Source organism: Eriocheir sinensis, chromosome 5 (assembly GCF_024679095.1).
Source record: "Eriocheir sinensis breed Jianghai 21 chromosome 5, ASM2467909v1, whole genome shotgun sequence".
In the NCBI taxonomy this organism is placed as follows: Eukaryota; Metazoa; Arthropoda; class Malacostraca; order Decapoda; family Varunidae; genus Eriocheir; species Eriocheir sinensis.
In genome coordinates this window covers 27684937-27712436 of record NC_066513.1, presented here as the reverse complement: position 1 = coordinate 27712436, position 27500 = coordinate 27684937, and the positions used below count along the sequence as shown (strand labels likewise).

Genomic DNA, 27500 nt, shown 5'->3' with positions numbered 1-27500 from the left:
ATATATTTGAGGAATAGAGAATAGAGGAGGAGAGAGGAGGATTTGGATGTTAAGGTTAGATAGGATATGGAAAGTAGATGTTGGGAGGATAGATGGAAAATAGACAGATTAGAGCAATAGACAATAGAGGAGGATAGAGCAGAATTTGGATGTTAAGGTTAGATAGGAAATGGAAAGTAGATGTTGGGAGGATAGAAGGAGAATAGACAGAGAATAGAGCAATAGAGAAATAGATGTAGATAGTGGAAAATACAGGCTGGAATGTTACGTTAGAGATAGAGGAATAGAGAATAGATGGAAACAGATAGATAAAGGAAATAGATAAGTATAAAATAGATAAATATAGAGAATTGATAGTGGATAGAGGAAATAGATAAATAAAAAGTAGATAGAAATATAAAATAGAAGATAGAGGAGATAGATAAATATAAAATAAATAGGAATAGAAATAGAAATAGATATAATTAAAAAACTAATAGATAGAGGAAATAGAAATAGAAATAGAGGATAGAGAAGTAGAGAATAGACAAGAATAATGAAAAATATGTTAAGCAGGTCACGTTGGAGATAGGGAAAGACTCAAGCAGGTGGAGGCGTGAGCAGTAAGTAGTGATAGTGTTCCTTACGTTGATAATACTGATAAGCAGACTAAGATTGAGTGGCGATAAGTGACAGGTGGAGATGGAAGCAGGTAGACCACAAGCAGAGAGAAGCAGTGAGCAGGAGTTCTTCATTCGTTCGAGAAATGATAATATTAGTCGTGTGTATAAACGTCAAGCAGAAAGCGGTAAGCAGGAGTTTCATTTGATTATGCCTTGAGAGAAGTGATGTAATATTAGCAGACAGAAGCAGTAAGCAGTGATAAAAGCAGATCGTGTCAGCAGAGAAGCAGTGAGGAGTTCTTCATTCGTTCAAGAGAAATGATAATACTAATCGTGTGTATATCCGTCAAGCAGAAAGCAGTAAGCAGGAGTTTGATTCGACCATTCGTTGAGAGAAGTGACGGGTGACGATGTAATATAAGCAGACAGAAGCAGTAAGCAGTGATATTAGCAGATCGTGTCAGCAGGAGTGATTTCTACATGAGTAAAGATTAGAAACAATAACTCAAACAGGGAACACGTGACCAGTGACGAGTGTGATATGAGCAGGTGATGTCAGCAGGTGTGTGTGTGTGTGTGGGGGGGGGGGGGGAAGGGGGGGGGGCGTTGCCTATAAATGATAAAAGGAGAAAGAGGAAAAGAGTAACGAGAGAGGAAACAGGGTTGGAATGCTTTTTAGACAGTGTTAGAATGCGTTGAAACAGTTTTGGAATACGTTAACACAGACTGAGTGAGGGTCGTGTCAACAGGTGGTGTCAGCAGGTGCAAGGGGGCGTTACCTCGAGCAGTAGGGGTCCCAGGCGTTGGGTGGGCAGCAGTGAGGGTCTGGAGGAGGACACTTCACCCTGCTGCACGGCCGACTCCCCCGCTGCTCCCTCCGAGGCTTTGATGCGCCGTATCTGCGGTCGAGAGAGAGAGAGGAGCGTGAACCACCAGCTGAGCGGAGTGGGATAGATACACACACACACACACACACACACACACACGCACGCCAACACACACATATTGGCGTATACATAATTACATACACACAAACACACACATCTTGGCGTATATATATAGTTTGTTTATTGACCACGAAAGTTAGTTAGTGAGTTAGTTAAAAGAAAATCAGTATCGTATAGACCACGAGATATCATTACACACACACACACACACACACACACACACACACACACACACACACACACACACACTGAGAGGAGTATATATAGTTACGTACAAACAAACACATACACACACAGGCGTATTTAATTACACCTACACAAACATACATGGACGTACATATAGTTAGTTAATGGCCGCAAAAAAATTGAGTTTCTGAGTTATTTAAAAGGAAGTTAGTATTGTATTGGTAACAAGACATTGCACACATTATTTTTTTCTTATTTGTAGTCGATAGAAATACAAGAACACACACACACACACACACACACACACACACACACACACACACACACACACACACAGGTAATAATAATAGTGTTAAAACTAATTAAATGAATGTGTTACTTTTTAATACTTCAGATAATTATAAGTTACGATGATTTAGTAATTAATAAACTTTTTTTTCACGGTACAGCATATGAGAGAGAGAGAGAGAGAGAGAGAGAGAGAGAGAGAGAGAGAGAGAGAGAGAGAGAGAGAGAGAGAGAGAGAGAGAGAGAGAGAGAGAGAGAGTTAACAACAAAAACATTAAGCTCTCGATATAACACAGTAGATTAATCAACCTTTCCTGACCTTTCCCAACTAAACGCACATTAATATTTCTTTTTTTAACAATGAACGCTCAGTCACTTTCATTAATGGAAGAAAAAAAATAAAAGAAAGAAACATAAGAGAAAAAAAGGATAAAAAAATAATATAAAGCGACACAAAGAGACGGTAACAGGTTTGGAATGCGTTATACAAGTCTGGAATGCGTAAGACGGATTTGGAATGCGTAAAACAGGTTTGGAATGCACTAGACAGGTTTGGAATGCACTGGACAGGTTTGGAATACGTAAGATAAGTTTGAAATGCAATAGAACAGGTTTGGAATGCTTAATCAGATTTGGAATGCGCTAGAATAGGCTTAGAATGCAGAAGAGACTTGGAATGCACTTTACAGGTTTGGAATGGGTTTGGCAAGCTTAGGATGCGTTTGACAGGGTTGGAACGCACTAGACAGTTTTGGATTACGATAAGACAGGTTTGGAATGCATTGAGACAGGTTTGGAACGAGTCAAACAGGTTTGGAATGCTTAACACACAATCAGAACATACTATACAGGCTTGGAACGCAATAAAACAGACTTGGAACGCACTACAAACACATGAAACCCAACCAACAGGTGTACAAATCGCGTAAATAACAGGTATACATATGGGACGCGTCAAAAAGACCTAACATCCCCCCTTCCAATGAACACCTGTAGCTCGCGTATGACAGGTGTGTGTGTGTGTGTGTGTGTGTGTGTGTGTGTGAGGGAGAGAGAGGCCGAGGCAGGAGGCGAGGTGTGGTCTGGATGCTGGTTACCATGACGACAACTGATGAAATGGCTGGAAATAGGTTAGCACGTCACAGCCAGCCAGCCACACAGCCAGCCAGCCACACAGCCAGCCAGCCAGCCAGCCACACAGTCAACCAGATAGATAGACAGCCAGCCAGCCACACAGCCACGCAGTCAACCAGATAGATAGACAGCCAGCCAGCAACACAGCCACGCAGTCAACCAGATAGATAGACAGCCAGCCAGCCACACAGCCACGCAGTCAACCAGATAGATAGACAGCCAGCCAGCCACACAGCCACGCAGTCAACCAGATAGATAAACAGCCAGCCAGCCAGTCAGCCAACCAGTCAGCCACACAACCACAGGGCCAGAAAACCAGACAGATAGACAGCCAATGAGAGAGAGAGAGAGAGAGAGAGAGAGAGAGAGAGAGAGAGAGAGAGAGAGAGAGAGAGAGAGAGAGAGAGAGAGAGAGAGACAATGACACAGACACTTAAAACAGTCAACAGGATAGACATAGACAGGTGGGTACGTAGATACTAGATAGATCGATAGATAGTTAGATACGAAATAGATAAATAGACATACAACCAGTCAGTCGAAAGTACAAAGATAGATAGATAGATAGATTCAGTCAGCCATACAAAGTTACAACCCCAAAATCAACCACTCACCCACACAGTCAACCAGTCAGCCAGTCAGCCATGCAAACCCTCATCCTCCACGCATCCAGTCGGCTCCTCGCTCCGTCAACCTGTCAGCCACGCATTCACCCACGCGGCAAACCGATCATTCACACAGCCAATCAACCAGTCAGTCAACTCAACCAGTCACTTCTCAGTCGACCAGTCAGGCATGTCAGCAGTCGATACAAGAGATGGGACGTGTAGCGAGCCGGTCAGTCAGTCAGTCAGTCAGTCAGTCAGTTAGTTAGTTAGTTAGTTAGTTAGTTAGTAGGAAGAAGAAGAAGAAGAAGAAGAAGAAGAAGAAGAAGATGAAGGAGGAGGAGGAGGAGGAGGAACTGTTTTTCATATACCATAACTTCCTCATCTTCTTCCTCTCCTCCTCCTCCTCTTCCTCCTCCTCCTCCTCCCCCGACCTAACCCATCAAGCTTATCATAGAGCCGTGTATGAGAGAGAGAGAGAGAGAGAGAGAGAGAGAGAGAGAGAGAGAGAGAGAGAGAGAGAGAGAGAGAGAGAGAGAGAGAGAGAGAGAAGAGGGGGGTAGGAGGAGAAGGAGGAGGAGGAGGAGGAGGTTAAGGGGGATGTATGCATGGGAAAGGGAAAACGTGGTGAAGGAAGAGGAGGAGGAGGAGGAGGGGGGGGGGGGGGGTTGTAAGGGGGGAGGGGGGGGGTCGTGGTCGTCATGGCAGTAAGGATCGATGGTCGCCCTGACTTCATTATCCTCTCCTACACTATCCTACACTGTCCTACACTATCTTGAGCTGTCCTACACTATCCTGAGCTGTCCTGAGTTGTCCTATGCTATCCTGAGCAGTCCTGCATTATCCTGAGCTGTCCTTCATTGTCCTACGCTATCATACATTGTCCCACACAATCCTATACTGTCCTACGCTATCATATATTATCCTACACTATCCTGAACTGTCCCACACTATCCTATGCTGTCCTGAGTTGTCCTATACTATCCTGAGCTGTCCTACACTATTCTGAGCTGTCCTACAGTGTCCTACGCTATCATATATTGTCCTACACTATCCTGTACTGTCCTACGCTATCATATATTATCCTACACTATCCTGAACTGTCCCACACTATCCTATGCTGTCCTGAGTTGTCCTATACTATCCTGAGCTGTCCTACACTATCCTGAGCTGTCCTACACTGTCCTACGCTATCATATATTGTCCTACACTATCCTATACTGTCCTACGCTATCATATATTATCCTACACTATCCTGAACTGTCCCACACTATCCTATGCTGTCCTACCCTGTCCTGAACTGTCCTGTCCTACACTGCCCTAGACTATCCTACACTGTCCTAAAAGAAGAATTGTAGATGATGATACAACAACAACAACAATAACTATTACTACTACTACTACTTCTACTACTACTACTACTACTACTACTACTACTACTACTACTACTACTAATAATAATAATAATAATAATAATAATGATCAAACATACATATTATTTTCTTTATTTTCTTTCCTTCGTTTTTTTAATTAAAGTAAAAAAAAAAAAAGTAACACCAGGTACTATCAACACCACAACACCACTGATTCAACACCACTTTCTTAACACCACTACACCACATATTTTGCATTACCACTAACTTCACTTAACATCACCACAACACCACACCACCATCACCACTTCTTCAACACCACTATTACAACACCACCGCACCATCACCACCACCACCAATGGAATGCACCACCACCTTGCTAATCATTCTAATGCCTCACCACCACCACCACCGCTCAACACCACCATCCCGCTCTCAACACCACCGCGGAGGGTATGCATAACACCGCCAAAGAGCTCCCAGCACACACACACACACACACACACACACACACACACACACACACACACACACACACAAACATACACACACACACAGAAACTGACCTTCCTTCATCCGTCCTTTCACCTCCTCCTCCTCCTCCTCCTCCTCCTCCTCCTCCTCCTCTTCTTCCTCCTCCTCCTCTTCTTCCTCCTCCTCATCTCTGTTTCCTTCCTATTTCCTCTTCCTCTTCCTTCCATTTTCCTTCCCTTCTACTCCTCTTCATTTTTTCCTCCTCCTCCTCCTCCTCCTCCTCCTCCTCTTCTTCTTCTTCCTCCTCCTTCATTACCTCTGCTTATCACCCATTACGAGAGAGAGAGAGAGAGAGAGAGAGAGAGAGAGAGAGAGAGAGAGAGAGAGAGAAGAATGAGGAAGTATATAAGAGGTAGAATATGCAATTATTATTATTATTATTATTATTATTATTATTATTATTATTATTTACTCTTGTTTGTATATTGATGAAACTGTATGTTGCAAAATGGTGTTGAGGTCTATGTGAGTGGTGTTGTTGGTGATGGTGGTGGTGGTGGTGATGGTGATGGTGGTGATGGTGGTGGTGGTGTTGGTGGTGGTGTTTGACTTTTACATTAGCGACCTTCTCTTACTGAATTCCCCATACAATACCTCCTCCTCCTCCTCCTCCTCCTTCTATATATTCTTTTGTCGACAGAGTGTGACATGGAGGAGGAGGAGGAGGAGGAGGAGGAGGAGGAGGAGGAGAAAGGAAGGAAGAAGGAAAGATAGAGGAAGGAAAGGAAAGGAAAGGAAAGGGAGGAAAAGAAATGACCGAGCGAGCGAGCGAGCGAGCGAGAGAGAGAGAGAGAGAGAGAGAGAGAGAGAGAGAGAGAGAGAGAGAGAGAGAAACACAGGTGAGTCCACTCCACATCTGTTCTACCACCACCTGTCATCCTGCCCCCACCACCTGCCACCACCACCACCACCACCACAACACCACTACCACTAACAACACCAGCACCACAAGACTCACTACCATTATCTAACATCATCACCACCACAACACCACTAACATCACCACCTCTCACGACCTACCATATAACTAACATCACCATCATCACCACCATAACATCACCACTACTGTCACTACCACTAACACCACCATCACCACCACCACCACAAATATTACCATGCGTCCCTTCCTTTCCTTTCCCTTCCCTTCCCTTCCCTTCCCTTCCCTTTCCTTTCCTTCCCTTTCCTTCCCTTTCCTTTCCTTTCCTTATATTCCCTTCCCTCCGTATCAAATCTCCCTTTCCCCTATTCCTCCCTCTATCTCTATCTACCCTCCCTTTCCTCTCCCCTCCTCCTCCTCCTCCTCTCCCTTCCCTTCCTCTTCCGTTCACGAGGACTCCTTTTCCTTCCCACGTGGTTCAAGTTTGCCACGTGGCTTAAGAATCTTTGGACGGGGAGAGAGGTATCGATCCGGGAGTAGGAAACATGGAAACATGGACCAGCAGGCAGCAGAAAGCCTGTTGGCTCAGTACTAGGCTGCCTGCTTTCAATGATTTAATCAATCCGTTTGCCATAGGAGTGGCTTGCAGGGAAGGATTAAAGCACTCGTGTACCTACTCTTGGAAAGTGGCGATCAATGCGATTCTTGAATGAGTTGATGCTCTCTGCGCTAACCACTTCTGCAGGGAACCACTCTATTCGAGAAATAACTCCTGCCGATGTCGGTATTGCATCGCTTTGCTTGAATTGTTTTTCCGTTGTTTCTTGTTCTCAGGTTAGTTTGTAGCGTGAAGAGCTTGGAGTGATCAACGTTGCTGAGCTTGTTCAGGTACTTAAAGACTTGTATCATGTCTCCCCGCAGTCGTCTCTTTTCCAACGTGAAGAGGATGAGTCGCTTGAGTCGCTCTTCATAGGGCTTCGTCCTCAGTGATGGTATCATCTTCGTGGCGCGGCGCTGTACATTCTCAAGTAATTCAAGGGCCATATCAATAAGCTTCTGGCAGTAAGAACGAAAGGGTAGGACAAGTAGCAATGGGTTTAGGAAGGAATAGATTAAGATTTCACTAAAGACAGAACAAGAATTGGTTTATAGAAAGAATTAGACAAGAAAGACAAGAATTGGTTAACGAACAGTGGTGGATGAGAGGAACGAAAGGAAAAGGAAGGAAGGGAAGGGGAGGAAGGGAAGAAGGAAGGGTAGGGAGAAGGAAGGAAGGAAGGAAGAGAGGGAAGGCAGGAAGAAGAGAAGGGATGGGAAGGGAAGGGAAAGGAAAGAAGGAGGGGAGGAAGGGAAGTAAAGTAGGAAGGAAAGAAGGGAAGTAAAGTAGGAAGGGAAGAGGGAAGGAAGGAAGGAAGGAAGAGAGGGAAGGCAGGAAGAAGAGAAGGGATGGGAAGGGAAGGGAAAGGAAAGGAGGGGAGGTAGGGAAGTAAAGTAGGAAGGGAAGAGGGAAGGAAGGAAGGAAGGAAGGAAGGGAAGGGAACAAGTCTGGCAGTCATGTGGTGAGTGCCAACACGATAGACACCTTCAAGAAAAATCTGGATAAGTTTCTAAATAGCTGGTTATTTCTATTGATATACCCCCCCCCCCCTCCCACCCTCTTCCTACTCCTCCTGTCCTCGCTCTCACTCTCTTCCTGCTATTTTTGCCTGTTGGTAATATTCCTCCTCCTCCTCCTCCTCCTCCTCCTCCTTCTCTTCATCCTCTATTCACAACAGCACTCCTCCTCCTCCTCCTCCTTTCCTTCTAACAGGCTAAGGATAAGGGAAGAGAGAGAGAGAGAGAGAGAGAGAGAGAGAGAGAGAGAGAGAGAGAGAGAGAGAGAGAGAGAGAGAGAGAGAGAGAGAGAGTGGTGCATGTGCAGTTGGTTACCATGGCGACGGGAACGCGGAGGAGAGGAAGACAGAGGCGAGGTGACTGGCCTCGTGTGTGTGTGTGTGTGTGTGTGTGTGTGTGTGTGTGTGTGTGTGTGTGTGTGTGTGTGTAATCTATCTCTATGTGCATGTTTGTGTGTGTATTGTATCTGTGTGTGTGTGTGTGTGTGTGTGTGTGTGTGTGTGACCTAACCCAATCTATACTAACCTTATCTAACCCAGACTATCCTTACCTTACCTTACCTTACCTTACCTAACCTTACCTAACCTTATCTAACCCTTACCAGACCTAACCTCACCTTACCTTACCTTACCTAACCTTACCTAACCTTATCTAACCCATACCAGACCTAACCTCACCTTACTTAACTTAACCTGACCTGACCCCACCTAACTTAACCTAACCTCACCTAACTTAACCTAACCTGACTTGACCCAGCCTTAGGTAACAAACTAACCTAACATTCTCTCTCTCTCTCTCTCTCTCTCTCTCTCTCTCTCTCTCTCTCTCTCTCTCTCTCTTCCATTTTCTTCTCGTTTCTTCTCTCATATCTGCTCCTCTTTAAATTCTCCTCCTCCTCCTTTTTCATTAAGTTTAAGGTTCTGACACGTGCAAAACGATGCCTGAATGTGTGTGTGTGTGTGTGTGTGTAATAATAATAATAATAATAATAATAATAATAATAATAATAATAATAATAATAACAGGTTTATTAATGCATGGCAACCGTTAGGCTCAAAATATACAAATTAAAAATACAATAAACTAATGCTAAATAGGCTACACTAGAGGGAGGGAGAGGGTGGGAGGTGGTTTGGGAGAGCTAAAGACAGAGACAAAAGGGGGAGGGAGGGTGGTGTGAGGGGGCACGTAGAGGGTGGCGGCGAGGTGCTAATCTGTTTGACTGTCACTGCTGGGCATTGTTTATCATCGGCACTATCGCTGGCACTGCGCGTCGTTTGAAACGGTCAATTCGCGGCGCACTGAAGGGGGTGAGTTTGTTGTGGTGTCTGGTGAAGCGGGCGGGGGAGGCGCGTCGGGTGGCAGGAGGTGTGTGTGTGTGTGTGTGTGTGTGTGTGTGTGTGTGTGTGTGTGTGTGTGTGTGCCTGGGTATCGAACCTTGGACCTCTTGGTTGTGTGACGAACATGCTAGCCACTGCACTCGTCTTCGTCTTCCTCCTCCTCCTCTCTCGCCCCCTTCCTTCCTTCCTCTTTCTCCCTGCCTCAATTCCTTCTTCCTTATCTCTCTCTCTCTCTCTCTCTCTCTCTCTCTCTCTCTCTCTCTCTCTCTCTCTCTCTCTCTCTCTCTCTCTCTCTCTCTCTCTCTCTCTCTCTCTCTCTCTCTCTCTCTCTCTAACTTCCCTCCCGTCTGCCTATCGACCGCTTCTCTCTCCTCGTCATGGGGGGGGGGGAGAGAGAGAGAGAGAGAGAGAGAGAGAGAGAGAGAGAGAGAGAGAGAGAGAGAGAGAGAGAGAGATAGAGAGAGATTCACATGAATGCTATCCTCCCTCCCTTACCCCCCCTCCTCCTCCTCCTCCTTTAACTATGTATACCTTATGTATGCCCCCATGAAACCCTCCTCCTCCTCCTTCTCCTCCTCCCCCATGAGTCCAAGTTTCTGTCTCCTATTTCTCCTTCTCCTCCCTCTGGTCTCCTCCTCCAACAATCTCCTATCTCCTCCTAGTCTTCCCCTCCTCCTCCTTCTTCTCTTCCTTCTAACCTTCCACTTTGATATCCACCTCCTCTTCTTCCTTCCTCTAACCATTTCCTATTTTATCTCCTCCTCCTCCTCCTCCTCCTCCTCCTCCTCCTCCTCCTCCTCTTCTTCCCCCAACCATTACCTATTCTCTATCCTCCTCCTCCTGGTCTTCCCCTCCTCCTCCTTCTAACTCACCCCTTTTATCTCCTCCTCCTCTTCTTCCTTCCTCTAACCATTTCCTATTTTATCTCCTCCTCCTCCTCCTCCTCCTCCTCTTCTTCCCCCAACCAATCCCTATTCTCTATCCTCCTACACCTAGTCTTCCCTTCCTCCTCCTCCTCCTCCTCCTCCTCTTCTTCCCCCAACCATTCCCTATTCTCTATCCTCCTCCTCCTGGTCTTCCCTTCCTCCTCCTTCTCCTCCTCCATCGGGCGCCAGGGGGGGGTCATGCGCCGTGGCAGAGACTCACTCCATGACAACGGCGCCGCCACAGGACCGATGCTGCTGACGCCTCGCTGACGACAGGACGCCCGCCACCCCGACCCCATCCCGACTCCCTCCCGATCCCACCCCGACCCTTCTGATGCTGACGTAGATGTTCCTCTTGTTTCTCTTCTTCTTCTCCGTGTCAGCATTGTCAGCTCTTGTTGTTGTTAATGGAGGTATTGTTGTTATTTTTCTCGTTCTTTTTATTTATCTTGTTGTTGTTGATGTTATGAGTGTTTTGATGTTGTTGTTTTAATGTTTTCTTTCTCTCATGCTTGTTTTCTTTGTTTTTCGTTTTTCTTGTTCTTTTTTTATCTTGTTGTTGTTGATGTTGTTTTAAATGTTTTCTTCCTCTCATTCTTGTTTTCTTTTTCTACATCAAATTTATCTTCGTTTTTCTTATTGTTTTCTTTCTTTGTTGTTATTTTCTTTTCCTTCTATTATGCAATCGTGTTTTTTTTTCTTCTTTTGTGTTATTCTCCTTGTTCTTTTACTAATTATTTTTCCTCTTCCTTATTCTCTTTTTCTTCTTATCGTCCTTATCATGTTTACTATCGAAGCTTTTTATGCCTTTTTCCTCCTCCTCTTCCTCCTTCTTCTTCTTTTCTATCATCATCATCATCTTTACTTACTCTTTATACTTATGCAAATCCTCCTCCTCCTCGTCTTTCTCCTTCTTCTTCTTTTCTATCATCATCATCATCATCTTTACTTACTCTTTATACTTATGCAAATCCTCCTCCTCCTCCTCTTCTTCCTTCTTCTTCTTTTCCATCATCATCATCACCATCATTACTTACTATCTATACTTACGCAATTCCTCCTCCTCCTCCTCCTCTTCTCACGCCCACACAACCATCTTCCTCCTCCTCCTCCTCTTCTTCTCACGCCCACACAACCTTCTTCCTCCTCCTCCTCCTCCTCCTCCTCAAAACCACCTCTTCTATTCCCCTTCCTCCTCTCCCTTCCTTCATATTACTTCCCCTCTGCCTCCTTCCTTTCCTTCCCCTTTCCCTTCCACATATCATATAGGTGAAAATGACGTAATAGAAGTAGTAGTAGTAGTAGTAGTAGTAGTAGAAGTAGTAGTTGTGGAGGTAGTAGTAGTAGTAGTAGTAGTAGTAGTAGTTGTGGTGGTAGTAGTAGTAGTAGTAGTAGTAGTAGTAATAGTAGCAGTAGTAGTAGTAGTTACCATTATTATTATTATTATTATTATTATTATTATTATTATTATTATTATTATCGTTACTGTTGTTGTTTCTAGAATGACCTGCGCAGTCACGGAAGGACAGTGACCGGAGGAGGAGGAGGAGGAGGAGGAGGAGGAAAATGGGGGGTAGGGGAAGCGGGAGCAAAGGTCAAAGGTCGTGACAAGAAGGTGCCTGACCCCATCACACACACACACACACACACACACACACACACACACACACACACACACACACACACACATCCACGCGAATAAAATGTAAATAAGCGGAAATATATTAGATAACAGAGAGAGAGAGAGAGAGAGAGAGAGAGAGAGAGAGAGAGAGAGAGAGAGAGAGAGAGGGGGGAATTATGACGCAGGTTCCCACAATCCCCTCACCCCCCCATACCACCACCACCACCAACGTCATCAAATCAACACCATCAACACCACCGTCATCACCATCACCTCCATCATCTCCATCATATACATTGAGAGTTAGCAAAGGGTGAAGGTATGTGGAGATTAGAGAAGGAGGAGGAGGAGGAGGAGGAGGAGGAGGAGAGAGATAAGGAAAGACGTGTGGGCGGTGACGTGAAAGGGAGAGAAGGAAAGGGAAAAAAAGGAAGGAAAGGAAAGGAAGGGAAGGAAAAGGAGGAAGGAAGGAATTGCATAAGAGAGGAAAGAAGAGAAGAGAGGAGGAAAAAGATGGAGATGGAAGAGAAAGAAGGAGGAAGGAAGGAAAGAAAGGAGGGAAATAGGAAAAGAGTAAAGGAGGAAGAGAAGGAAATAAAAAGAAAGAGGAGGGAGAGAAACGAAAAGGGGAGATAAGAGAGAAGGGAAGAAAGAGGAAGAAGAGGAGGAGGAGGGAGAGAAAGAGAAGGAAAAAGAAGAAATGAGAGAGAGAGAGAGAGAGAGAGAGAGAGAGAGAGAGAGAGAGAGAGAGAGAGAGAGAGATGAGGAGGCGGTGGTTGAGGGAAAAAGAGGAAGCTTATAAAGAGATGAGGAGGAAGAGGAGGAGGAGGTGGAGGAGGAGAGTATTTTGGATTCACAAACCATAACACTTGAGAGAGAGAGAGAGAGAGAGAGAGAGAGAGAGAGAGAGAGAGGTGGAGGTAAGTGGAGGAAGTTGCGTGAGGATTATATCGAGATGGAGGAGGATGTGGAGGAGAAGAAGAAGAGGAGGAGGAGGAGGAGGAGGTGGATAGAACGTTGAAAATAAATGAATAAAAAAAATACAGTTCATAAAATCACACACACACACACACACACACACACACACACACACACACACACACACACACACACACACACACACACACACACACACACACACACACACACACGCCTGTCCTGACACAATCTAACCAATCTGTACCATTATAAACACACACACACACACACACACACACACACGCGCGTCCTTACCTTACTTTACCTTGCCTAATTCCTTACCCAATTTGTCACGGGTAGCCCCCCCATCCCCCTCCTCCTCCTCCTCCTCCTCCTCGTTTCCTATACACCTGTTGATTAGGGTTTAAATTCCAGGTGTTTTTTTCCCTTTTATTTTTTACTTTTTCTCTTTCTCTTTCCTTTCTATATTTTTTTCTTTTTTTTCTTTCTATCTGGTTGCCATTTCCTTCTTCCTATCCTTCCTATTTATTCCTTCCTTCCTTCTTTCTATAATTCTTTTCTACCCAATTTTGTTTTTTTCTCTCTTCCTTCTTTATTTCCTTTCTTCCTTCCCTCCTTCTCTTTTCTTTCTGTCTGTCCCTTCCTTCCTTCCTTCTTTTCCTTCCTTCCTTCCTTCCTTCATTTCTTTCTCGTTTCCTTCTAAAATGTTCCAGAGAGAGAGAGAGAGAGAGAGAGAGAGAGAGAGAGAGAGAGAGAGAGAGAGAGAGGCGAACCACCGCTTACAAGGCCATCAGCGCACTCTCTCTCTCTCTCTCTCTCTCTCTCGGAACAAGCCCTCCTATCTCTCCCTTTCTTAACTTCCTCCCTCCCCACTTCCTCTCTCTCTCTCTCTCTCTCTCTCTCTCTCTCTCTCTCTCCTTCATAATTTTCACGTTTCCCTTCCTTTAAAATTCTATTTCCATCACATTATTTTTCCCTTCCCTTCCTTTTCCTTCCATTCCTTTCCCTTCCCGTCCCGTCCCTTCCCTTCTTTTCCCTTCCCTTCCTTTTCCTTCCATTCCCGTCCCTTCCATTCCTTTCCTTTCCCGTCCCTTCCCTTCCCTTCTAATCCATTTATTTCCCTTCCTTTCCCATCTCTTCCCTTCCCATCCATTTCCTTCCCTTCCCATCCATTTCTTTCCCTTCCCGTGAGAGAGAGAGAGAGAGAGAGAGAGAGAGAGAGAGAGAGAAACAGGGTAAGGACGGCACAGGAAAGCGGAAGAGATGGTGGTGGTGGTGATGATGAAGTTGGTGATAACGTTGCTGGTGGTGGTGATGATGATAGTGGTGGTGGTGGTGATGATAATGGTGGTGGTGGTGATGATGATGATAGTGGTGGTGGTGGTGGTGGTGAGCGATGTTGCCTCCTCCTCCTCCTGCCTCGTCAGCAACAGGTGGGAGCAGCCGTGACGCAACCCTCCTCCTCCTCCTCCTCCTCCTCCTCCTCCTCCTCCTCCTTCCTTCCTTCCTTTCCTCCTCTCCTTCCTTCCTTACCTTCCTTCGTCTTAGCCTCCCTCTCCCTCTTCTTCCTCCTCTCCTCTCTCTTTCTCTTCCCTCCTCCTCCTTTCTTCTCTCCTTCCTCTCCCAAACCTTCCTTCTTCTCTTCCTCTCCTTCCTCTTCTATCTCCCTTCTTTTACCTCCCTACCTCCTTCTCCCTCTTCTTACCTCCCTTTCTCCCTCTCTCTCCCTTGTCTCAATCTTCCACCAGGGAGGGAAGAATGGAGACAGGGAAGGAGGGAGAGCAAGGAAATCATAACAACACGCTGTACACACGTCTTCGTTGACACATACTTCCTCCCCTTTCCTCATTCAGTTTCCCTTCCCCTTCCCCTCCCCCCCCCCCTCCCCCCCACACACAGGTACAAAAAAGCAAAGGTACGTGTTCTAAGCCGCTTCTTCCTCTTGCACCAACTATTTCCAAAGGCCAAAAAGGAGATCAGTCGGGTTCTAATGAGCGTTCCCTTAGGTTCATGGTACAGAAGAAGGGTCACACTACCACCAGGGACATATAACTACCCCTGGAAATGCCCAAAACTCCCACGACAGCCTTGACAAATACGTGTTTCTTTGGTTCATGGTACGGAAGAAGGGTCACACTACCACCAGGGACATAACAAACTCCCACGACAGCCTTGACAAATACGTGTTTCTTTGGTTCATGGTACGGAAGAAGGGTCACACTACCACCAGGGACATAGAACTACCCCTGGAAATCCACAAAACTCCCACGACAGCCTTGACAAATGAGCGTTCCCTTAGGTTCATGGTACGGAAGAAGGGTCACACTACCACCAGGGACATAGAACTACCCCTGGAAATCCACAAAACTCCTACGACAGCGTGTTTTAATGTGTGCTTAGGCGCCGCAAGGTTCAATAATACGCCCTCTACAAAAGCAGCGTCGAACACTCACCTGGTTGACCGTCTGCTGCAAGATGGCGCACTTGTCGGGCTTGACAGAGAGCGAGCTCATGTCAGAAGCGATGCTGGCCTGGATTAGCTCTGCCAGCTCTTCAATGTGTGTGTTTTCCTGCTCGCGACGCCTCTTCTCATTAAGGCACTTGTTTCTGAGGGACGGAGAGAAAGAGAGAAAGGAAAATTAACATCAAGAAGAGTATATATAGACATCATTCAATATAACATAAAGAGTCGACATATTGAAGAAGCTGGTTAACTATTGCATTACGGAGTTGGAGGGGGAGAAAGAGAAGTGTTATCAGGACCAGTATATATAGACATCATTCAATATAACATAAAGGGTTGATATATTGAAGAAGCTGGTTAACTATTGCATTACGGAATTGGAGGGGGAGAAAGAGAAGTGTTATCAGGACCAGTGTATATAGACATTCAAAATAACATAAAGGGTTGACATATTGAAGAAGCTGGTTAACTATTGCATTACGGAGTTGGAGGGGGAGACAGAGAAGTGTTATCAGGACCAGTGTATATGGACATTCAAAATAACATAGAGGGTTGACATATTGAAGAAGCTGGTTAACTATTGCATTACGGAGTTGGAGGGGGAGAAAGAGAAGTGTTATCAGGACCAGTATATATAGACATTCAAAATAACATAGAGGGCTGAAAGAATGAAGATGCTGGTCAACTCCTGTATATGGGATTGGGACAGCACAGGGATGAAAGAATGATAAAGCTGGTCTAACTCTTGCATAAGGGATTTGAACACTATAAGGATGAGAAAACTGAAGATGCTGGTTAACTTTTGCAAGCGGGATGAAACAATGAAGTTGCTGGTTAACTCTTGCATAAGGGATTTGGACACTGTAGGGATGAAAAAATGAAGATGCTGGTAAACTTTTGCATAGAGATGGAAGAAAGATGGTGGTTAACTCTTGCATAAGGGATTGGGACAGAAAAAGGATGAAAGAATAGAGATGATGGTTAACTCTTGCATAAGGGATTGGGACAGAAAAAGGATGAAAGAATAGAGATGATGGTTAACTCTTGCATAAGGGATTGGGACAGAAAAAGGATGAAAGAATAGAGATGATGGTTAACTCTTGCATAAAAGATACAGAAAAAGGATGAAAGAATAAAGATGCTGGTTAACTCTTGCATAAAAGATACAGAAAAAGGATGAAAGAATAAAGATGCTGGTTAACTCTTGCATAAGGGATTGGGGTAGCATAGGGATGAGCCAATGCCAGTATATATAGGCCTTCAGATAACCTCTCTGGATGTCAAAGGGCTGAAGGGAAGGGAAAAAAGAGGAAGAGAGCGTGGGAAGGGGAAGAGAAGGGGAAGAGAGGTCAAGGGGATGATGGAGATGGGAAAGGGGGAAAAAAATGGGGAAGTGAGAGAGAGAGAGAGAGAGAGAGAGAGAGAGAGAGAGTGTGTGTGTGTGTGTGTGTGTGTGTGTGTGTGTGTGTGTGTGTGTGTCTGGAGTTGATGTCTTTCCTGAAACTCAATCGGCTATCACCACCACCACCACCACCACCACCATCACCTCCGCCATCCATCACCATCATCACCACCAAGAACAACACCACCGCACGTCATTACCGTAAACACCACCACCACCACCACCACGGCAGCAGGCAGAGTAGGGAAGAAAAATAATATCACACACACACACACACACACACACACACACACACAGAGACGAGGAGATGCAAACAATCTCTCTCTCTCTCACACACACACACACACACACACACACACACACACACACACAGTCTGTCTGTCTGTCTGTCTGTCTGTCTGTCTGTCTGTCTGTCTGTCTGTCTGTCTGTCTGTCTGTCTGTCTGTCACACACACACACACACACACACACACACTCTCTCTCTCTCTCTCTCTCTCTCTCTCTCTCTCTCTCTCTCTCTCTCTCTCTCTCTCTCTCTCTCTCTCTCTCTCTCTGACATGTTTGGTACAAGAAATAACGGCACAAAACTTCAGTGTAAACAAATATATTCAGACTGAACCACTCTTATTTTTCTTCACCAATGTCGTAGCGCGAGGACGGAACAAACTCCCTCCTTCAGCAGTCCAGTGCAACACGACTGACTGACGCATTGAAAAAAACTCGAGTCATTTCCTGCACCACGACAACCACTATAAAAGGCAGAAATACAGTCTTGTTGATCATTAGGCCATTTTTTGTTGTAATGTAATTTAGTTTAAAGGACTGACCACCTAGTTTGGACCATGTGTCTGTGTGGTATGAATATCTATGTAAATTTATTTGGATTTCTCTATCTATCTATTACGTGGCAGCCAGCAACTTATGGTAGACATCAACGAGAAAGGCCTCACTTTGTTAGATAGAAAGTCTCATTAGTAAGGAAGCCTATATGATTTTAAGGAATATAAGCACAGGGCAACGATTTGGGTATTTGTTAGGGTAGGTTGTATATGGTAGATCTTTAAACACCTTCTACTACTACTACTACCACTACTATGACTTCTACTACCACCACCACCACCACTGCCACTACCACTACTACTACTACCATCACCACCACTACTACTACTACTACTACTACTACCATAACTACTACTACTACGACTGCTACACGATGGGCGGCAGGAAATTGCGAGGCGAGCCAGTGACGTCAAAATTCCTGGAAATATTACGACTTTGTTATAACAGAGAGAGAGAGAGAGAGAGAGAGAGAGAGAGAGAGAGAGAGAGGGGGGGAGTATATATTGCGGTAAAGTCTATATATTTACATCGTTATTTACATACTTAGTTATTCTTTACTATTTTTATTACTATTATTATTATTCCGAAGGTTCGTGCTTGCTGACAATGACTATGGAATGACGTCATATCTCTCTCTCTCTCTCTCTCTCTCTCTCTCTCTCTCTCTCTCTCTCTGTTATCAGATTATACAAATTGATAAACATAACCACTACCACCACCATGACGACTACTACTACTACTACTACTACTACTGCTACTACTACTACTACTACTACTACTACTACTACTACTACTACTACGACTACTACTTACTCCTCTTACTATCCCTACAACCATTCCTACTACTACTACTACTACTACTACTACTACTACTAGCTACATAAATAAATTTTAAAAAATCATATTCTATTTAAATACCGTGAACGCATTAAGTCGTAGAGCGCACACACACACACACACACACACACACACACACACACACACACACACACCACGTGACGCAGGACTTCCAGCTTGACCTTGGCACAGAGCGTTGACCTTCCCGCCTGCCTGCCCTGCCCTGCCTGCCCAGCCTGTCCCGTCGTGTATACCTTCCCTTCCTTCCTTACGTCCTTTCCTTCCTTGCCTTACTGAAGCGGCCGTGACCTCTCTCCATAAGGGGGTCATTTTCTTACTGTTACCGACGGGCTACCTACACACACACACACACACACACACACACACACACACACACACACACACACACACATAGATACATACATACACGCATATCTTGGTTCGTCCTTTTAAATTTTGCTTAACTTTTTTCTTCACATGATCAAAAAAAATCTATATATAAACACCTGTCTTGTTCTGATCGCTTGCTTGTGTGTGTGTGTGTGTGTGTGTGTGTGTTGAAATCAATACTACAGATGGAATGCTGAGAGTTGCTGTTCTTTTGTATAGTGACACTACTACTACTACTACTACTACTACTACTACTACTACTACTACTACTACTACAGCCACGTCGCTCCCATGAACCTTAATTGCTTGTAAACGAGATACAAGAGTATTTATCTCCTACCTTGTGAATTTAGGAAGCGGTGTGGGAGTTTTTTTATGTAGGTGTTGACGCTGATGAGAGAATGCAGATTGATAATAGTAGTAGTAGCAACAGTAGTAGTAGTAGTAGTAGTAGTAGTGATAGTAGTATTTCGTTTTATCTCTTACTTAGGTTGATAGGGACAAATATAAAAGTTGATAGTGACGTAATCATTATCGAGTTTAAATAAGGGAGAAATAGGCAGACGTACTTACGTAGATAGGGACACACCTAATAGGGTTGAAAGGGACAAAAAAAAAAAGAGCATCGAGGCCAATAGGGACAGCAATAGATAAGGGGACAAATACAGGTTGATGGGGACAAAAAGACAAGGGACAGCAATTTAGGTAGATAGGGACAAAAAACGTAACCAGGCCAATGGGGACAAATTCTGACAGGTAGGGACAAAAACGACGAAAGGACAAAAATAGAAAGGGGGACAAATTCTGACAGGTAGGGACAAGAAAAGACGAAAGGATAAGAATAGAGAGGGGGACAAATTCTGACAGGTACGGACAAGAAAAGACGAAAGGACAAAAATAGAGAGGGGGACAAATTCTGACAGGTACGGACAAAAAAAGACGAAAGGACAAAAATAGAAAGGGGTACAAATTCTGACAGGTACGGACAAAAAAAGACGAAAGGACAAAAATAGAGAGGGGGACAAATTCTGGCAGGTATGGACAAAAAAAATAAAATAAATAAAAAAATAAATAAATGAATAAAAAAAATAAAAAAAGACGAGGACAAAAATAGAGAGGGGGACAAATTCTGACAGGTACGGACAAAAAAGAGACGAAAGGACAAAAATAGAGGGGGACAAATTCTGCCAGGTACGGACAAAAAAATACAAAAGGACAAAAATAGATGGACAAAAATAGATAAAGAAGCAGAAGGAATAAAAAGAGAAGAGGAGGAGGAGGAGGAGGAGGAGGACTGATTGATATGGACACACAATATTCAGGTTATGGACACGGGTTGATAAGACCGCAAGTGCCCTCTACAATAGCCTGGGACACTGCCTTATCATGTCACCACCACCACCACCACCACCACCACAACCCGAATGTTATCACCCAGAGCCACAGTTACTAACGAGATTACCAACACACGCACGCACTCACTCTATTGCCCTGACTGAGTGATTAATGGACAGTACTTACTTACGTCTTGACTTACGCGGTTTGTGCTACTACTACTACTACTACTACTACTACTACTACTACATATCCTATTCTACTACCATTGTTTCTACTCTTGCTACTATTACTACTACTACTACTACTACTACTACTACTACATTTGCAAGACCCGTTTAAGTTTCACTCCGAACATATTAAAAGGCTTCCTGTTACAACACCATCACCATCACTATCAACACCGCCACCACCACCACCACCACCACCATCACCATCACCACTATCAGCATCACTACTCAGTACGCTTGTCTCGCCTACCATAAGACCCTTTCACAGACTGCTAATGCTCTTCCTCCTCCTCCTCCTCCTCCTCTTCTCTTCCTCGGTCGTGGCGTCAGCAGTGACCTAAATAAAGCAAGGCCTAGGAAATACCTCGCTGGAAACGGCTGACTGACTTCCTTCCTTCGCTATTGAGACGGAAATTTGTATTGCGTTGTGATGTGTTGGGTTGGTCTGTATCCTGTTTGAAGTGGTGGGCTATGTGTGTGTGTGTGTGTGTGTGTGTGTGTGTGTGTGTGTGTGTGTGTGTGTGTGTAGGTAGGTAGGTTTGGTTTGGTTAGGTTAGATAAGGGCTAGGTTAGGTTAGGTTAGGTTAGGTGAGGTAGGGCTAGGTTAGGTGAGGTTAGCTAAGGTAAGGTAAGGCTAGGTTAGGTTAGGTTAGGTTAGGTTAGGTGAGGTTAGCTAAGGTAAGGTAAGGCTAGGTTAGGTTAGGTTAGGTTAGCTAAGGTAAGGTAAGGCTAGGTTAGGTTAGGTTAGCTAAGGTAAGGTTAAGCGAGGTTAGCTAAGGTAAGGTTAGGTAAGGTAAGGTAAGGTAAGGTAAGGTTAGGTAAGGTCTGTCTGTCTGTGTGTGTGTCTGTATGTAAGGTAAGGTAAGGTAAGGTAAGGAAGTACGTTAGTAAGTTAGTGTTACTGTTAGTGTGTGTGTGTGTGTGTGTGTGTGTGTGTGTGTTCATTCTCTGTGTCACTGCTATGAGTCAGGGCGAGGAAAAAAAGCCCCATTACGCGACAAGCGGGGACAGGATGCGCCGCTCAGCTGTCGTGTGCCTCAAAGGATAAGTTGGCTTTATATTCTTGCGAGCCTGACGTCCCTCACTAAGCGATACGTGTTTATGGGAGACTTTATGATTCTTCTTCTTCTTTTTCTTCTTCTTCTTCATTCTTGCGAGCCTGACGTCCCTCACTAAGCGATACGTGTTTATGGGAGACTTTATGATTCTTCTTCTTCTCCTTTTTCTTCTTCTTCTTCTTCTTCATTCTTGCGAGCCTGACGTCATTCACTAAACGATACGTGTTTCTGGGAGACTATATTCTTCTTCTTCTTCTTCATTCTTGCGAGCCTGACGTCATTCACTAAGCAATACGTGTTTCTGGGAGACTATATGACTTTTCTTCTTCTTCTTCTTCTTCTTTATTCTCTTCTTGTTCTTCTGTGTTTCCGTGTTGGCTATGATTTTTTTCCTCTTTCTCTTCTTCTTTACTCTATTCTCCTCTTCTTGTTCTTCTGTGGTTGTGTGTTGGCTATGATTTTTTCACTCTCTTCTTCTTCTTCTATTTTCTTCGTCTTATTCTGTGTTTCTTTCTTCTTCTATGCCTCTTCTTCCTCCTACTAATGTGTGTTTCTGAGATGACTATACGATTCTTCTTCTTCTTCTTCTATACCTCCTCCTACTACTATTACTATGTGCTTTTGAGACAACTATAAATATAATGGCTTCTGCTTTATTTTTTCCCCTATACCTCCTCCTCCTCCTCCTCCTATGTGTTTCTGGGATGACTGAATACTTTAAGGACACAAACGCAGGGAGCAGCATTTGTAAGCTCTCCACGCCACGCACGAGTGAGGAAAACTTACCAATCTTTCTGCAACAACACTGGTCCATGGTGTGTGTGTGTGTGTGTGTGTGTGTGTGAGAGAGAGAGAGAGAGAGAGAGAGAGAGAGAGAGAGAGAGAGAGAGAGAGAAACTACATTATAAATCCTACAGAAACTGATACTGGTTGGGTGTGAGAGAGACCAAGAGAGTGAGAGGGAGTGGGGGGTGCGTACTAAATGGACAGTCATAAGAGATGGGAGGAATTGGGTGCGTACTAAATGGTCGTCGTCGTCGTACTCACAGCTGGGACTGAGGCTTGATGTCTGCTTTCTTCCTCTTTTTGTTGACCTGGGCGGGTGAGCTCATTTTGACCCATGCCGGGTCCTGCATACACGGGCCCAGCCTGGAACACACAGAGGGGGGACACGTTAGTACTCACTCTTAGGGCCAGATTCACAGTTCCCCATGATCGGTTAGTAAGCTCCCAAACCAATACCAGAGCCTTCGAAATTTCCTTGTATAGTGTCTGGTGTTTATATTTAAGTTCACAAATTTGATGAAACTATACAGGAAAAGTCTTGTGTATTTAGTGTGGCATCGAAGACCTCACCATTTTGGATTGTATGGGATTCTATAGTTTGGTTCGGGCTGTTACGAAGACACTGTGTTGGACTGTGAAATCGGCTCTTAGTCCACTCTTACTAGCGAAGGAGACTGAGCAGTGGACTATGCGAAGGCCTTCAGTCTCCCTTTTAATGCTATTCCCTTATGATCACTTCGGAGTAAGGAAGAAAAATGGAAAGCCCAATAGGAATTAAAAGGGAAAATTGAGCCTGTAAAACGATGATAACAGCTTCTACTACTACTACTACTACTACTAAATGAACTTGATAATATATATGAATACCTGCTTGGAAAATAAGAATAAATAGATTAGATTGAAGTTTAACACACACACACACACACACACACACACACACACACACACACACACACACACACACACACACACACACACCTGCCATTTCACGTGTTTAAAGAAGCAGCCAGTATTATTTTTTCCTTCCCTTACCTTCCCTACCCTACCCTTCCATTCTCTTCCCTTCCCTACCCTGCGTACCTTCACTATCCTTCTCTTCCTTTCCCTTCTCTTTCCTACCCTACCCCACCTTACCCTACCCTACCTTATCCTACCCTTCCCTTCCCTTCTCTTCTCTTCCTTTCCCTTCCCTATCCTACTTTACCTTACCTTACCTTATCCAACCCTTCCCGTCCCTTCCATTCTCTTTTCTTGCTTTCTCCTTCCCTTTCATTCCCTTCCCTTCCCTACCCTACCTACCCTTCCCTTCCTTTCGTTCGTTGTTCCCCTCATGTCAAACCCACGCACGAAATCATGGCACAAAAAAAAAAAAAAAGGAAAAACAAAAGGCTGCTGACTGGCGGCTGACTGGAGTACTGTTTTATAAAATATTTCTTTTATTTCCTATTTTTCCTTCAAACATTTTATTTCCCAATGAGTCACGACGTGTTTGAAAGTAGGAAAAAAAAGACAGTCGAGTTTTTCTTTCTTATTTTCCTTGCTTTTTTATATTTTTTAAGGATTTTAATTATTTTTTGTCCCATTTCCTTTCTTTCGTTGTCAAGAGAAGAAGAAGAAGAAGAAGACGAAGATGAAGAAGAAGAAGAAGAAGACGGAGAAGGTGACTGTGCCTTATCCATCCCAATCTCTCTCTCTCTCTCTCTCTCTCTCTCTCTCTCTCTCTCTCTCTCTCTCTCCACACCTAATCACGGTCCAATTTTTTTTTTCTTTCTCTTATTTTGAATGCGTTGTGGTGATGGTGGTGATGATGGTGGTGGTGATGGTGATGCTACTGACAGAAAAAAGATGGCGTAGAATAAATGCCAAGATTATTATAAGAAATAGCAATAAATTTTAATGCGTGGTGATGGTGATGGTGGTGGTGGTGATGATGGTGGTGGTGATGGTGATGGTATTGACAGATAAAGATGGCGTAGAATAAATGTCAAGATTACTATAAGAACTAGTAATAAATTTTGATGCGTGGTGATGGTGATGGTGGTGGTGGTGATGGTGATGCTATAGACAGAGAGAGATGCCGTAGAATAAATGTCAAGATTACTATAAGAACTAGTAATAAATTTTGATGCGTGGTGATGGTGATGGTGGTGGTGGTGATGGTGATGGTATTGACAGATAAAGATGGCGTAGAATAAATGTCAAGATTACTATAAGAACTAGTAATAAATTTTGATGCGTGGTGATGGTGGTGGTGGTGGTGGTGATGCTATTGACAGAGAAAGATGGCGTAGAATCAATATCTAGATTATTATAAGAACTAGCAATAAACTTTAATACCAAACCTTTATCAGTATCCAAAGCTTTCCCTTCCTAAACTATTCCCTTCATATGAACTACCACAGGGACATCTCCAGAAATTGACCCCTCTTTGGATTCTTTTTAGGAGCAGCGAGTAGCGGGCTTTTTTTTTATTATTGTTTCCTTTTTATGTGCCCTTGAGCTGTCTCCTTTGATGTAATAATAATAAAAAAATTAAAAAAATCAGTCACTTAGCCAGTCCCCGTTCCCTATAACAAGCTTGCTATGCACCTCTTTGATGGGTTAATGTCGACATGCAGCACATATTAGTAAGATCACAGCGCAAATTAACCAAGAAAGCTACAACTAGATGTGAAGCATGTGGAATTGACAAGGCAAGAACTGGTTAGAAGCTGCAGTTTGTTTTTGGGCTGGCAATGGCTGACGTCTCTTAAATGAGGGAGATATTGAAACAGAAAGAAGGCGAAGAACGTTTTAGAAGAAGCTGCCGGTTGTTTGTGTGTTGTTAATGAGAGAGGGAGAGCTTGGAACACAACGGAAGCGAAGAACGTTTTAGAAGAAGCTGCCGGTTGTTTGTGTGTTGTTAATGAGAGAGGGAGAGCTTGGAACACATTGAAAGCGAAGAACAATTAAGTAGAAGCTGCCGGTTGTTTGTGTGCTGTTAATGAGAGAGGGAGAGCTTGAAACACATTGAAAGCGAAGAACAATTAAGTAGAAGCTGCCGTTGGGTTTCGAGTTAATAATAGCTGGGATTTTTGGGACACGGTGGAAACTCCTTATAAGCTGCCATTGGGTTTTGAGTTGGTAACGGTGGCGTCACTTATAGTGCGAGAGGGCTTGGGACATACCCGTATAAGACAAAGGGCGATAATTCTTGACTTACTCCCGAACGAACTGGAGTGAAGGGAGTGCGGCGTGGGTGGTGCGTGCTTGCTTGCTTGCCTCCTCCTCCTCCTCCTCCTCCTCCTCCCACGCAAAGCAAGTCAGCCACGCCTCCCTTCACCTCCTCCTGTTCTTCCCCACTTTTCCTCCTCCTCCTCCTCCTCCTCGTCTTCTTCCATCTACTGCAGACGGCTTTTCTTGCTGGGTCTTGCTTCTTCCTCGCCTGTCCTCCTCCTCCTCCTCCTCCTCCGTCTTCTTCTTCCTTCTACCGCAGACAGCTTTTCTTCCTTACGAGTCTAGTTTCTTCTTCTCCTGTCCTCCTCCTCCTCCTCCTCCTCCTCGTCTTCTTCCATCTACTGCAGACGGCTTTTCTTCCTGAGTCTTGCTTCTTCCTCGCCTGCCCTCCTCCTCCTCCTCCGTCTTCTTCTTCTTCCTCCCACTCTAGCCACGCCCCCTTCCTTCCTTATCTTCTTCTCTTGTTCCTATCAAACGAACCTCCTCTTCCTACTGTTCCAATCCACCTCCTCCTCCTCCTCCTTCATCCCTATTCTTCCTCACTCTTCATACTTTATTTCCTCCTCCTCCTCCTCCTCCTCCTGCAAGCCATCGTGACCCAAGGCAGTTTGTGGTCACCGCGCCGCTTGCTTGGGCCTGGCGGGGCTGGGCGGGGCGGGGCGGGGCTGGAGGGGCCGGGGCGTCAACCTCCCCCTCAGCCACAACCGCAGACAGAAGGAAGACAGATGAGAAGACAGCAAATATAAGACGACAGGATAGACAGAAAGCAGGGAACAGCAGGAAGAATAGACGATTGAAGAGCAGACAGCCAAAACAATAGACGACAGGACAGACAGAAAGCAGGGAACAGCAGGGAGAATAGACGATAGAAGAGCAGTCAACCAAAACAATAGAAGACAGGACAGACAGAAAGCAGGGAACAGCAGGGAGAATAGACGATAGAAGGGCAGACAGCCAAAACAATAGACGATAGGATAGACAGAAAGCAGGGAACAGCAGGGAGAATAGACGATAGAAGGGCAGACAGCCAAAACATAGACGACAGGACAGACAGAAGGCAGGGAACAGCAGGGAGAATAGACGATTGAAGAGCAGACAGCCAAAACAATAGACGACAGGACAGACAGAAGGCAGGGAACAGCAGGGAGAATAGACGATAGAAGGGCAGACAGCCAAAACAATAGACGACAGGACAGACAGAAGGCAGGGAACAGCAGGAAGAATAGACGATTGAAGAGCAGACAGCCAAAACAATAGACGACAGGACAGACAGAAGGCAGGGAACAGCAGGGAGAATAGACGATAGAAGGGCAGACAGCCAAAACAATAGACGATAAAACAGACAGAAGGCAGGGAACAGCAGGGAGAATAGACGATAGAAGAGCGGACAGCCAAAACAATAGACGATAGAACAGACAGAAGGCAGGGAACAGCAGGAAGAATAGACGATAGAAGAGCAGACAGCCAAAACAATAGACGATAGAACAGACAGAATAGACGATAGATGTTCAGACAACCAAAGCAATAGACGATAGAACAGACAGAATAGACGATAGATGTTCAGACAACCAAAACAATAGACGATAGAAGACAGAAAATAAGGAATAAGACACAATAGACGATAGAAACGCAGAAAACAAAAACAAGAGACGAGAGAACACAGAGAAAGCAAGGACTGGGAGGCAAAATAGAACAGATAAAACGAGACATAAAATATACGATAGATGAATAGAAAACGAAAACCAACATACGAAAAGACACAGAAAACAAGAACAAGAGAACAGAAAAGACGACAGACATAACAGACAAAATAACATAACATAGACAAATAACATAACATGACAGAATAACATAACAGACATAATAACATAACAGACAGAATAACATAACATAGACAGAATAACATAAGACAGAATAACATAACAGACAAATAACATAACATAACATAGAACA

At 44.4% G+C, this 27500-nt stretch overlaps 1 protein-coding gene across 13 annotated transcripts in view; it reads right to left on the bottom strand.

The window, feature by feature from the left end:
* The window catches only part of LOC126986109 (nuclear receptor coactivator 1-like), a 180413-nt gene that overhangs the window by 42502 nt on the left and 110411 nt on the right, over positions 1–27500 (bottom strand). For 12 of the 13 annotated variants that reach the window (XM_050841860.1, XM_050841834.1, XM_050841815.1 and 9 more), the window contains 3 exons: positions 22593–22694; positions 15443–15596; positions 1382–1501 (listed from right to left, as the gene is read on the bottom strand). In XM_050841860.1, the coding sequence (XP_050697817.1) occupies positions 1382–1501; positions 15443–15596; positions 22593–22681 (363 nt within the window). In that variant the 5' untranslated portion in view covers positions 22682–22694. Of the gene's footprint in view, positions 1–1381; positions 1502–15442; positions 15597–22566; positions 22695–27500 lie in introns of all 13 variants that reach the window. The other variant, XM_050841882.1, reaches the window with a different exon arrangement.